A 13,013-nucleotide genomic window follows, 5' to 3' on the forward strand; every position below is an offset into this window, starting at 1 on the left:
TTCGTATTCAACTTAAACTCAACATGTTAGTTTTTTTAATCCAAATTAACTTACTCTTTTATATTTTTTGTCAATCAATCAATCACTGAAATATAAAATGTTGTTATTATTTTTTAGGTCTAGGCAAAAGTAACTATGATGACTTTAGGTGTGGGAAATATTTTTTCTGTGAGTTTTACCTAATTAAAAACTGTGACATTAATCATCAATAAGAAATGTATTATCTATCTCATGAGGACTTAGGGGCTGGGCCTTGGAGGGATGACATTAAGGTGGGTTAAGATTTATGGGCTACAAAATAAACTTAACAAATTATTATTATAGTTGGGGTTGGGTGGGTTAGTTAGCCCAGTCTAGCCAACTTCTAATTGAAGAGCTCTAACTTTTTTTCAAAATTTGATTTAACCCAAACTTTTACTAAAGCGAATTGTGTTTTCTGGTTTGGGGAAGAGATAATTCGAACTTGATATCTCAACATATAAAATAAAGAAAAATATCAATAATGAGTTGATGTCGATTGTTATTCGCGAAAATATGTGACTTGCATACGTAACTATATTTGCTAAAAGTTTAGAGACTAAAATGAATACAATTAAGGGGAATTACTAATTTGTGAAATTTGTTAGCATTGATTAATCTGTCATGAGTGGATTATGAAAAGATATGCCAGGATCAATGAGCTTGAGGTGGAGCTTACATGCATGCCTTAGATTAGAATCCAAGCCAGATCTAAAGGTCATTGTTTAGTGATATTATAATCACGTCCATGGACTGAAAACATTTTTAATCTTGACCACTCGGATCAACGCACTTATTACACTGTCAATGTTAGGCCACGATAGGTAGGGTTAGGCCAAACGCCAGTCATTTCCAAATATTCCCAAGCTTAACTTTTGGCTAATTAATTTGTAAAGTTAACAGTCTAATAATTCACTATAAACTTGCCAACGGGGTCTAGCCCATTAAAAAATGAACTTGACTTAAATGAGAGGTTTTCAGGTTCAAACCTCTATGACATGTTGGTAGTGCGTGTGTGAGAAACTCTCCATCACCTTCTTGTAACTTAGATTATTACTTGTATTAAAAAAAAAAAAAAAAAACACTCTAGACTTTTTTCTTTTAACCTTTTGCTTTATAAAACCTTTTTAACCCATACAATTGAAAGTGGAAACATGTAAGACTGATGCAGAATACAGTGTGGATGTCTACTTTCAGCAATGGTTTGCTTTTCCTCTTCCCCTTAAAGCCTGCCACAAGCAAGCATGCTCTAACTTTGTTTTCATTCCCAAGGAACAATGCTTGGATGTAAGGTCACAATAGGCTCTCTCTAGGTCTAACAAGCACATTGTATTCTGTATCAACTTGAACGTTTTATACATAATTAGAATATAATCTTACAAAATCCTATCCATGAGAGAAGCCCTAGCTAAAAAACAAGTTTTTAGGGAAAGCCATTATGTATAAGAAAGATTTTCCGAAATACACAAGGCAAGGGCTATGAAGTTGGTCTAGTTATATGTTCAAACTACAAAGAAAGGCTCAGAAGAAATGATGCCTTTAACGCATGCAAAATCAGATAAAGTCTGCATTTTACATTTCATCTTAAATACACCTTTCAGACATCAGATTCAAATACACAAGTTTTGCATATCATGGAATTCCTGAAAGCATTACCAAGGTTTTTGAGAAACCAAAATACAAGAGTACCTAGTAGACTTTGAGATTCTCAGTCATACAATGTATAGAACTGCTACTATATGACACCTAGAATATTAACTCGGACACATAAACACTTCACTGTGATTTATGATTTCCGAAAACAACTCCAAAAGAAGAAATAAAGATTAACTTCTGTACCTGACTGCCCTAGAATATTACAGGAAAAATTCATCCCGAAAAATAGCGGGCAAAGCAGAAGAGCCGCAAAATGGGAAGTTTGGAGTAACACTTATCTACTAACTCTTAGCCTTTGGTTCTCATTATTGTAATGCTGCCTTTCCCACCTTCAGTGCGAATTTTGGTTTTTCCAACGACAGGCTTCCCCGAAAAGGCCGAAGTGGGGTAAGCAGCAGGGTCTTCATATTTTTGCTTTGATTTTGAAGGAGGTGGAGTGCGGATCCGCTGGTTTATGTCCTTCAGAGTTACATCTCCATGAGCCCCAGAGGGTTTAATGAAGGCAAATGGATATGCCACAGAAGTAGCTAACTTAGTGGGAGTCCGAATGTAAGACTTCCTACCTATGCACAGAAACAGAGAGCCTCGAGAACTAAGTTTTTATTTCAATAATTTCATAGCATAATTTATAGTGATCCAGGCAAGGAATCCTGGTGTACCTGAGTACAATATAACCTCTAGATTACATACAGCAGAAGAATCCTTCTTTTTTTTGGTATGGAGAGAGAGAGAGAGAGAGAGAGAGAGAGAGAGAGAGAGAGAGAGAGATTATCTAACAGTTCAATTATAATTGATAAAGTTGAGGTGCAATCAAAATACAGTTTTTGGGGATGGAATTTGTGGCGTCAGCCTATAGGGTTTATCATTTTTATCATTTCTTCCTAGCAGAAGTGAGAGATTACCTTTTGATTTACCATAAGCAGAAGAAGAATTAGTAGCAGGTTATTAAACTGAATACTCGGGTATAAAATTTGGTGAGAGAGAGAGAGAGAGATAGGAAGAGAGAGCATCTTTAATATCTCTTGACTTTTAACATTATCCATGGCTTCCTTATTGTATTCGAGTTACCTCAACAAGAAGTTGCCATATAGTCGTGGGACAACTTGGAGAGAGGTTGGGGAGCTCTGATTGTTTGAGTACATTTTCAATACAGGAAGATAAGTCCAGAACATGGAAGTACCTTTAAAAACAACATTTCGAGGTGTTCGGGTGACTCGCTGTTGAATCACATTTGCTTCATGCTCAGGTCGGACGTCACATAACTCTGCAACAGAAAATTGATTTATATACTTAATTGAAGGGTAAGGATATACGGGAAACAAATGCAAAAATACAAATTTCATGAGAAGAACCAATGTAACGTACTTGCAATGTCAATTTGAACATCAGAAGCCCCAGATAAATTCCTGAGTATTAAATAATAAAGCAATCATATTATTGTAAATGACTGATTGAATTGTAAAAGATATATATAGAGCTTCCAGAGGCATACAAATCATCAGGGCTGAAATGCATCTCGGTATCATTGAAGCATTCGGCAATCCACTCATCAGGTGACTGCTCAAGGCACTCATAGCCAGATGCAGACACATTTTCTAACACAAATGATATTGTCATCAGAAAACCCTGGGAATAAATGTTCAAGCAAATATGGCAAAACATATTCTAGAAGAGACAAACCTGAAAACCCCGATACCCATTGTGATGCTTCAGATAAAGCCTCTTCAATTGAATCAGCCCTCTCCTAAATACAGAGCAGAAAAATAAGTCTATGAAAAATCCATGGAACATGAAATATGCTGTTTATGTACTGAAATCTTGTCTCCAAGGAATTCAAGTTCCTACTTTTGACTTCCAAGGCATACAACTTGAAAGTCCATTATCAAAGTACAACCATAGCTAGATTACCGGAGAAACTGCAGTCCCATCAACATTGGTACTCCAGTCTGGCATAAGAAATAACATATGTAGCACACCAATTTGACATATTTACCACAAATGAATGGCAGATATGATGCAACAGTCCTTTTTCTAATGAACAACCATATCACTATTGCAATGCAGTAGTAGCATTGGGATAGAGGAAAATATGCACTAACTGATCCACATGACAAGTTCAAGAGTAGTTTGGCACGCAGCCAATGAACAATACAACATGCATTGCATATGTTAAATTTCAGACAAGAAAAGAGATACTCAGAACAGACATTTGATTTCAGGAATGAAGATGACAACTCGTCACATGAGAGGGAAGGATCAATAGCTTGAGTGTCAAATTGTAGCATCCGTCGCCTCTTTACTTGTGAAAAAGACTCCCTTGGTTCTTCTGGTTCCTTGGTCCTATTATCTGAAATCCACTTCTTTGATATTAAAACAACAAACATAAAGGGCAGTGTTCTGAATTGCACATACAAGAAAAGCAAGAAAATCTCAAAGAACATTGAGGAGGAGAATAACAAGGAAAACCAACCTCTATGGTTAACATGATAGGCCAAATCCCCACAAGCCTTAACTGGTGTTGTTTCATCATCAAGCATGTACGAAAGATCTTCTTCATTCTGAGGCACTCCATTCCACAGGTATTCAGGCATGTCTGCTCAAAGCAATAGTACCAAGCAAGAAATCACTAACTCCATTCTAGTAATAACAATTTATTAGCAAATTATGAACTGTGGCGAGAGCGCACCATAATTGGAGTTCTTTGGGGTACTATGATTATTCCTTTGCCAATCCCAGTTCTCACTATCATCATTTCACACAGTAGGAAATAAAGTAAAATGAGGTCAGAAGTAAGAACTCATATGCTTGAAACAACTGAAAGGAAAACCACAAAACTACCCCCATCTCAAGTATGAGCCACAGTGCAAAGTTTACACAATGTGCACGATTTCAGGTTCCAAAACTACTACAAAACTACTAATGTAATACAATCAGTTAATGTTTAACATACATTGTGAATCTCTTCTTGTTTTTTATTTCTAATTTTTTCTCTGTGTGCTGGTTGATTCTATAAAGATGGAAAGAAACAAATCAGTGAGTAGAAGATCAATGTAATCAACAAAGCTGCCAAATGGAAATGTAACCAAACAGTAAGCGGCAGCACCTACAAGTAAAGCAAACCAAATGTGTTTTGTCCCAAAGAAAAAAGAAAAAGAAAAAGAAGAGTAGGAAAGGAACATCTGATCCAATTCTAGATGCTAAACATATATCAATAAATGTATACTTCTGTAATTAAGATCTGGAAGGATAAATACAGCTAGAATAGAAGGATATCATAATCTATATTGGGGCATTTTACTTTAACACAGTACAAAAAAAATAAAAAATCAGCAAAGAAAAAAGCAAATAAAAGCACAAAACCATGACCCACCAAGTGAATCAGAGAGCCCACATCATCCTCATTTCAGCCTTAAAGTTCCAGATGAATCATAATCATCTCTAAATAACTGAGAACCTATGTCAAAATTGAAGCAAACCCAATTTGCAGAACCAGCATTCGATCCCCCAAATCATAAGGGAAAATGCAAATAACTAAATAAAAAAGAAGGGGCAAAATCCCAGTCTACATTGCCTCAACAACCCCAAAATACACAGAAAGAAGCAAACTTATCACAAAAACATCGATTTCCAAACGAACCCAGTAGCCAAAAAGACAGAGAGAGGGGTATTTACTTGTTATTATTGTAATCCATTTATGAAGCAACCACCAACCCAACCGTCCTTCCTCGCCAAATGACCAAAGTCTCTTGCTCTCTCTCACAGACAAACTTCTCACTTCTCACCAAAAGTAGCCGTTACAGAGAGACCGATTTACTCACTATATATATTGCATTTTTCACTCTGCTGCTTGAGATGCGTGCTTTCTGTCTGTGAAGAGACGAAGTAAAAAGCGGCCGACCCTCTGTGTTTCTCTCTCTCTTCTATAAGGAAGTTTTCATATATAGACATGGAAATATCACAGAGCACGCTTTTACTCCATGTGGACCCGCCAAGTCCGTTACTCGTGGGATTACCCTCAATAAATGCTAATTTAGTTTTTTTTTTAAATTTTTTAATTTTGTCCTGTTGACTATATTTTGGTCTTTGTTTTAATCACACTAGTCTCTCCACGCACACTTCCACACTTTTAGAATTACAAAAGATAATGGATAGTTGTGTTCCATACAAATAGGATCCATTATCTAATATTTCTTTTAATTTTAATTTTTTTTAATATGAAAAAGTGTAAATTTACCATATTATTTTTATTTAATTAATAATTTTAATTCTTACTGTTTGTATTAACCAAACTCATTTTCTGGTATTTTGAATGTTTCACAATTCTCTACCTTTTGCTTTATATATATAGAAGATATATGTCTTTGTTTTGACAAAAAATTTGTCACCTAAAAATTCACCATTAGATTTGATGTTCAAATTTTGATGAAGGTTGATTTTTATTTTTGATGTTGGTGACCATATATTTATAGTAATTGAGATTATTGGATCAAAGCTTGTCTTTTTTTATATATGTTTCTTGATTTCCTACCATAATGAGTATGTAGTTTTGTTAGTTTGTTATTTCTCGTGTCTCTGCTGACGCTGACATTTTTGAGTGTGACGATCATCCTATCGAGGTCGTAAGCATAGGAGGTCTTTACTTGGGTTGGGATCATGTTGGGCTCGCATAATTACTTTCATTTGAATTGGGCTGCTATCTTGTCCATGGATATGAAATTTAAATATAAATGAAAAATGTAAAGACGAATAAATACAAAATAATAAAGATCAATTATTAAGTTTCTTTTTTAATCGCGATAAAAAGAATATGGAGGATATTTCTATAATTAAAAAAATGTTAAATATTAAAATAGATTGTGTTTTACTTAATTCATCAATTTAATTCATGTATTTTCTATTTGGCTAGTTTAATTCATGTGTTTGTCTTCGTTAGTCAAAATATTGAAAAATAAATAAAAAATTTGCTGGAATACAAAGAAAAACGAATAAATAGAAGGCATACAAAATGATGTGTATGTTGGGTCCATTATAATTTCTTTAATTTTTGAAACGTTGTCTATATATCCTTTATATTATTGATATTGCATGCATTGAACATAAGGTTTTCATCCTTAATAGTATTTAGAGTCATCAAAACTTCCCTAAATTTTATTAATGTAACTTTTTGGATGATTTGGGTGTCTTGAGAATTATTCTTTCATTATAACATGCAAAATACAATGACATGGGCCTTTACACTTTTTGTCCTTGTCAATTAGCCTTGATTTTTAATGTTTACTTGATCCAAAGTCATGAAATTCATTAAAGTAGTGTGTTCGCCTCTTTGTACTCGAGTTTGATCCACCTTCTTGGACATTAAAGTAGTTTAAAATATCTATTTGTAAATATAACAAAATGATAATGTAATTCATTGGATTTTTTGGTCAATTTTAGTGCACATGCAAAAGAATTCTAAACTTCCCTTGCGAACCAAGGCCCAAGGGCCCATTAGGTACTAGGGCTCCAAAAGAACCAGAAAGAACAAGAGGCCCAACTTACGACTGAAGCAGAACAACTCTGCAACCCAAGATCTACTCGCTCGGTGACATATTTCGTCACTGAGCACAGAAACGGTAAAAACTGCAGAGGAATTAAACCAGTTGCTGGCTTTCTTTGCCTTTCGGCTCTTTGATTGGCAGAGAAGCAATTAGTAAGCCATTTCATTTCTTTCATAAATTCCCAGGAGATCCAAACACAAACAACCATTCGGATCCGACAAAATGAATATATTCAGATTAGCGGGTGACATGACCCACCTGGCCAGCGTCCTCGTCTTGCTCCTCAAGATCCACACAATCAAATCTTGTGCCGGTACGACAATCCCATCTTCTTTTTCTTGTTTTCTCTGTATGTATGTTTCTAATTGAAATACTTACCAAGCAATGCATGTTCTTGCATACTTGCATTCATATTCTGTGTTGAATGAAACCCAATGAAGATTTGAAGTTGCAATTCAATTCGATCATATGTGAAACTCTGTCTAACATTTTATTTGGTGGCCTAGATAGCTAGAATGAATCATTTTCAGTTGAATTTTGCTGAAAATAATATTGGGTTCTGAGCTCTAACTTATAATCCAGCTGACAGTGGAAAAACGCCAAAATGTTGTGTTAGTTTACTAATTTTGTCCTAAAAGCCTCCTTTTTTTATTTATAATTTAGAGGTCTAAAGTTGAAATCTTTCTTACCATTTAATATTTGGGTTTATAGGGGATTGGTTTGCTGTTGCATCTTGCTAGTACCAACATTGGCTAATGTGTTTCTTTGTATGCAGGTATTTCTTTGAAGACTCAAGAACTCTATGCCGTTGTTTTCGCTACCCGCTACTTGGACATTTTCACTGATTTTATATCTGTATATAATACCATCATGAAGTTGATATTCTTGGGGAGCTCATTTTCGATTGTTTGGTACATTAGGCAGCACAAGATTGTTCGCAGGTCCTATGATAAGGACCAAGACACCTTCCGCTATGTTTTTATTGTGCTGCCATGCATATTCTTCGCCCTAATAATTAATGAGAAGTTCACCTTCAAGGAGGTTCGTTTGCATATCTTTTAGTTGCTGTTTAGAGAACTTCTGCCAGAAAGATAGCTGCACCTTCTTCTCTCTTATTTTATCTTTCTTATATGCTCTGTAATGATATGGATCAGGTCATGTGGACATTTTCATTGTATTTAGAAGCCGTTGCTATACTTCCTCAGCTTGTGCTGTTACAGAGAACGAGAAACATTGACAACTTGACTGGGCAATATGTATTTCTTCTTGGGTATATTTTTCTAAACAACTTTGTGATTTGCCATACCATATCAAATTGTTAGTTCTTTACTTTCTTAATAGTTAATGCGTAGCCATGATAGTTGGTAGCTTCTTCTTAGGTAAATACTTTTCCTAAGTTAAATGCTGTTTCCATTTTTCATAGTCGTTAGGCTTGGAAGTATCCTCTAGAACAGTGTCATTTGAAAAAAATAATCTCGTGCAACTTGTTACCTACGAGATGTTTATCTATGCTAGATGTGCCTGATGATATACTTATTTGGTGCTCTTTCAAAAAAAAAAAAAAAACCGTATTTGATGTTTGTGTTGATGTGCTCAACTATTTTTGCAGAGGATACCGAGCGTTATACATTCTCAACTGGATTTACCGTTACTTCACTGAACCACACTATGTCCATTGGATACGTATGATTCTCCCTCTCTATCTCTCTCTCATTGTAGCTATGCCCTGTGTGTGTGTCCCATGTGCATTCGCTCGCATTTTTTCTGTTTCCATTATTTTATAGAGATGTTGTGATGGATGTATCGAATGCACGCATACTTCTTTTGATGTTACGTCGAATGCAGGCAGTATATGAAATGTAACATATCACATACGCATGGCACCACAGAGATTTCTTGTTTCTTCTAAAGGTTATTATGAACCATCAAAATATGAACTTAACTTTTTGTTAGTGTTTTTAATTATTTCCTTGTTTGAAAGTGGTGAAGTTTGATAACTCTATCTAATATGTTGAGCATAAGCCTTAACATGTTCTGAGATCCCATACCTCATATTACACTTCTGATCCTGCATGGAGTAAATTCAGTCCCTTAGGCACCAGTAGCCTTGCATGCATGATTAGATTGCCTCAGTTAGCTTGCACCTTACTCTAGTTTAGCGGCCTGGCTTCTTTTGAAACTGAAGAGGATCACCATCTTTTAGGCACCACATCCTCCATATGTTTCAACATTGTCCGTTCTAGTTTGACTTGATGGACTACTGCTTTCCACCAGAAACTATATGCTTATGCTCTTTGTTCTTTGTTCTTTGGTTTTTGCAGCATGGATTGCCGGGATTGTTCAAACACTGCTATATGGTGACTTCTTCTACTATTATTTCCACAGGTAAATATTCCCATTGATAAATATGTATTCAATTTTTGGTGATTATTTGTATTTATCTGAGCCTTTCCTCATTTATATTATATAATCATATGATTTGCAGCTGGAAAAACAACAAAAAGCTCCAGTTGCCGGCGTGAGTTCATTCAACCACCCTTTACTCAGAGCTCAGTTTAGCTTTTCATTCATGCTCTTAGGATATGCAAAAGGATTAGATACGTTGCTCAGGATATATGCTTATTATTGGACTGTCAAAACTCTGTGTTTTTGCCGTCTACACTGTTATCATGTTTCACATGGCTTCTCAAAGCAACAACTGCTTTCAGTACTTTAGGAACATATACTTCTTAGAATATCATGTTTTGGAGTCATGATATATAATACTTCTCAGGCTTCTCAGAATGTTTTAGATGTGTGTCATGAAATTCAATCTTAACCGCAATATTTATTTCAATATTCGAGGTTCCCATTAGCCAAATACAAAGTCGGAAAAACACATCTAACCTAACACAAAGAAACCTCAAATTCACATACATTTTCTTTTAAATATAGACTGAATGTTCCCTAGTAAGAACAAAGTATAAGATTTACCCAATTTGCAGTTCATGAAAAAAAAAAAAAACAAGGTAGAAGATTTCACACCCACCCTCCAGTTTGGTGCAGCATTGCATCAATCTCATCACCATCTTCCATCTCCAGCTACCAACCCCAAAAGAAAAAATGTGAGAAGCAAATTCAATTCAAATTGCCAAATATACATTGCTCAAATTTTGGGAATAACTCAAAATCTAACCTCCTCTGGAGTCTGCTCTGCCCGGAGCCTACGGCCGTCAAACAAGAAGGCAATCGAGTTCATGTCGACAGACTGCCGATCACAGTAAGCAGTCATGAGCTTCTTCAACTGGGTGCTTTGCTTGATTCTGAAGAAAACCTCATTGCCATCCTATAATGCAACAAAAAATCATCAGAAACTTATTCTCAAAACCAGAATGGCTGATAAGGATGGTACTTATTCTAATAAAAATTAGTTTCGCTTTGCAAATAAAAATAAGGAATAAAGAACAACAAAGCAAACCATTTAACTATAATTCAAATAACTGGAAACAGGGGATGCAAATAGAAGACTCTGATTCTCAGTAATTAAACTGGTCTCATTCAAACCAACCAGAATCAATCTCAAAAAACATGATTAGAAGTAGAGAATGCAAACAAAAAATTACTCTCAGTGCCACCCCAACTTTCTCAAGCTTTCTCAGTAACCAAACAGGTATCAACGCAAAAACCCAAATCCCATTTGAAACCAACCAGAATCAATCTAAAAAAACATTAACAAGCACAAAAAAAACATGATTGGAAGTAGAGAATTGAAACAGACGACCATGTTTCTCATAAGCATAATTGTTCAACCAACTAGGTAGAACAGTAACAAAAAATCACTCTCAGTGCCACCCCAACTTTCCCAAACTTTCTCAGTAACCAAACTGGTACCAAAGCAGAACCCCAAATCCCATTTAAACCCAACCAGAACGAATCTCTCAAGAAAACATAACAATCACCAAAAAATTTATAAAAAAAACATGAACGTGCCAAACATTGTGAACATATAACATAATATATACCTGACCCTTGACTTTGAGGTTAATGTGGGCTGACTGATCCCCTGGTTTCTTCTCTTCCCCCTGACCATCACCACCTCCTGTTGCAGACATCTTCTTACAATGTTGCTCTCTCTATCTCTCTCTCTATCAAGCAATGGAATTTTCTATTTGGAACGCAGATACAAAAATATCTGATGCTTCACAGTTATATATAGGTAGGCCTTGTGTTTTCTATTCTCTTCCCTCTTGGGTGGGAAGTTTTGTGGAGAATAAACTGAATTTGAATATATTTTGGATTCCGGGAACAAAAGGGAGGAGAGGGAAAGGGAATCGCCGTTTGTGGCTATGAAAGGTAAAAGCCGTGCGGAATCAGAACTGACGGCTGAAATTGATTGGGGAGGAATCTGACGGATGAGATTGAATGTGTGTGAAAGTTTTTGCGGTGGGATTGAATTCAGAAGTCATTTTCTTGCTTTTTTTTTGGCCTTTTTGTCTGGGTGATGTGTACTTTCTAGCTGGAAAATTCTGATTGGAGTGGATTCTTTTTATTTTGATCTTATCCGTTAAAAAAGTCAAAACCGACTGTGACTGGGCTTCCTGGGTTTGGATGAGCCTACCATTTTTAAGCGAGCCCAAGGTAGAATTTTACTTTCAAGTCAACATAGCCCAATTTAGACTGAGAAATTTTATTGACACCCTTCACACTTTCTTTGAAACCATCCAACTCTAATTTTTTTTTTAATCCGAGTCTAGCCCTCGGCTATATTATTTATATTTTTTTAAAATGACCCCTGGAAAAGCCACGTGTCAAAATCCGCCTAGCCGCCCGGCTATACTATTTTAAGAAACATTAATAAAACAGGGTATAGCCGGTCGGCTATACTTAAAAATAGGCTGGACCAAGTACGGCCGCGCGGCTATACAATTTTTAAAAAAATCCATGTGGTGAACAGGTGGTTACGTGTCAAAATAGTATAGCCGCGCGGCGATACTACTTAAAAAAATTAAAAACCGAGTCTAGCCGCTCGTCTATACGATTTATATAAATAAAAAAGGAACCGCCTAGCGAATACGCGCCACGTGTCAAAAAAAGAGTGTACAGCCGCACGGCTATACTATTTATATATTAAAAAGAGGACTCGTCTAGAAAAAAAAACAAAAAACCCTAAGCCCACCCATTAATCCCGTCGCCATTCCCTTCCAAGCAATCACCAGCCCAACCCCCACCCCAAAACCCAGCTACACCGGTCAACTTCCCCATCCCCAGCCCCATCCATCTAACCTCTCTCTCTCTCTCTCTCTCTCCAAACCTTATCAAGACACCCCACCCCCCTCCCCCTTGGGCGAACCCAGCAGCAGCACCACCACCATCACCTTCGCATCACCTGATACGACGCCGCAATACCAGATCCAACCCCAAAACCCAATATGTCACTCTAAACCCGGACCCCATCAGATCTGGCCTTCAACACCGACGAGCTGTTGGAGATGGATGCGTTGGGGTGGGGATGATTCTCTCGTGCACTCTATCTCTCTCTCTCTCCGTCTATGTCGCTCTCTCGCTTTCAGAAATCATTCAAATATGGATGGGTTGGGTTCAATTTAATTTGTTTCTTGGAATTGTTATGAATTTTTCTAGTTGTATGTTTGATTATTTGTTTAGGGTTTGAGTGATGTGAGCACAGATTGGGGCTGGGATCGCACTAGTTTGGTTGCAAGATTGGGGGTCTGGGAAGGTGGGTGTGGATGGGGGCGAATTGATGTCGAGTTTGGGTGGCTTGGTTGATGATTAGGATGGCTGGGTGGATGAGTTGGTGGCGCC

General features: G+C 36.6%; 3 protein-coding genes across 6 annotated transcripts; 1 reads left to right on the forward strand and 2 right to left on the reverse strand.

Annotated features, from left to right (window-relative positions):
• Positions 1-1,627: 1,627 nt before the first annotated feature.
• On the reverse strand, positions 1,628-5,596 carry XRI1 (x-ray induced transcript 1). Of its 4 annotated transcripts, none has more exons than XM_089055359.1 (10): positions 5,347-5,596; positions 4,625-4,681; positions 4,361-4,416; positions 4,145-4,267; positions 3,882-4,021; positions 3,355-3,418; positions 3,167-3,269; positions 3,040-3,080; positions 2,855-2,938; positions 1,628-2,237 (listed from the first exon to the last, which is right to left on the reverse strand). In XM_089055359.1, the coding sequence occupies exons 1-10, from the start codon at positions 5,364-5,366 to the stop codon at positions 1,963-1,965; spliced, it is 963 nt and encodes a 320-aa protein (XP_088911485.1). In that variant the 5' UTR covers positions 5,367-5,596; the 3' UTR covers positions 1,628-1,962. The 4 variants fall into 4 exon arrangements, with proteins under 4 accessions (XP_088911485.1, XP_088911484.1, XP_088911486.1 ...); XM_089055358.1 differs by having other exon boundaries at positions 4,145-4,270; XM_089055360.1 differs by lacking the exon at positions 4,625-4,681 and having other exon boundaries at positions 4,145-4,270.
• A 1,657-nt stretch (positions 5,597-7,253) lies between these two features.
• Positions 7,254-9,995, forward strand: LOC103334299 (ER lumen protein-retaining receptor-like). Its single transcript, XM_008237243.3, has 6 exons — positions 7,254-7,524; positions 7,987-8,252; positions 8,366-8,481; positions 8,821-8,894; positions 9,533-9,596; positions 9,697-9,995. The coding sequence occupies exons 1-6, from the start codon at positions 7,434-7,436 to the stop codon at positions 9,731-9,733; spliced, it is 648 nt and encodes a 215-aa protein (XP_008235465.1). The 5' UTR covers positions 7,254-7,433; the 3' UTR covers positions 9,734-9,995.
• Positions 9,996-10,013: 18 nt separating this feature from the next.
• LOC103334298 (small ubiquitin-related modifier 1-like) lies at positions 10,014-11,478 on the reverse strand. The gene is made up of 3 exons (XM_008237242.3): positions 11,213-11,478; positions 10,387-10,536; positions 10,014-10,292 (listed from the first exon to the last, which is right to left on the reverse strand). The coding sequence occupies exons 1-3, from the start codon at positions 11,300-11,302 to the stop codon at positions 10,230-10,232; spliced, it is 303 nt and encodes a 100-aa protein (XP_008235464.1). The 5' UTR covers positions 11,303-11,478; the 3' UTR covers positions 10,014-10,229.
• Between the last annotated feature and the right edge of the window lie 1,535 nt (positions 11,479-13,013).

Source organism: Prunus mume, linkage group LG6 (genome assembly GCF_029339155.1).
Source record: "Prunus mume cultivar Tortuosa linkage group LG6, ASM2933915v1, whole genome shotgun sequence".
Taxonomy (NCBI): domain Eukaryota; kingdom Viridiplantae; phylum Streptophyta; class Magnoliopsida; order Rosales; family Rosaceae; genus Prunus; species Prunus mume.

Excerpts from the sequence above, each read along its gene's own strand:
- XRI1 (XM_089055358.1), bottom strand. The coding sequence starts at position 5,366 with ATGGATTACAATAATAACAA. Across the intron at positions 4,271-4,360 it reads CCCAAAGAACTCCAATTATG|CAGACATGCCTGAATACCTG; the intron begins GTGCGCTCTCGC and ends TATTGCTTTGAG. Across the intron at positions 2,939-3,039 it reads TGTTCAAATTGACATTGCAA|AGTTATGTGACGTCCGACCT; the intron begins GTACGTTACATT and ends TTTCTGTTGCAG.
- LOC103334298 (XM_008237242.3), bottom strand. The coding sequence starts at position 11,302 with ATGTCTGCAACAGGAGGTGGTGATGGTCAGGGGGAAGAGAAGAAACCA. Across the intron at positions 10,537-11,212 it reads ACCTCAAAGTCAAGGGTCAG|GATGGCAATGAGGTTTTCTT; the intron begins GTATATATTATG and ends GTTGCATTATAG. Across the intron at positions 10,293-10,386 it reads CAGAGCAGACTCCAGAGGAG|CTGGAGATGGAAGATGGTGA; the intron begins GTTAGATTTTGA and ends TGGGGTTGGTAG.
- LOC103334299 (XM_008237243.3), top strand. The coding sequence starts at position 7,434 with ATGAATATATTCAGATTAGCGGGTGACATGACCCACCTGGCCAGCGTC. Across the intron at positions 7,525-7,986 it reads CACAATCAAATCTTGTGCCG|GTATTTCTTTGAAGACTCAA; the intron begins GTACGACAATCC and ends CTTTGTATGCAG. Across the intron at positions 8,482-8,820 it reads CAATATGTATTTCTTCTTGG|AGGATACCGAGCGTTATACA; the intron begins GTATATTTTTCT and ends CTATTTTTGCAG.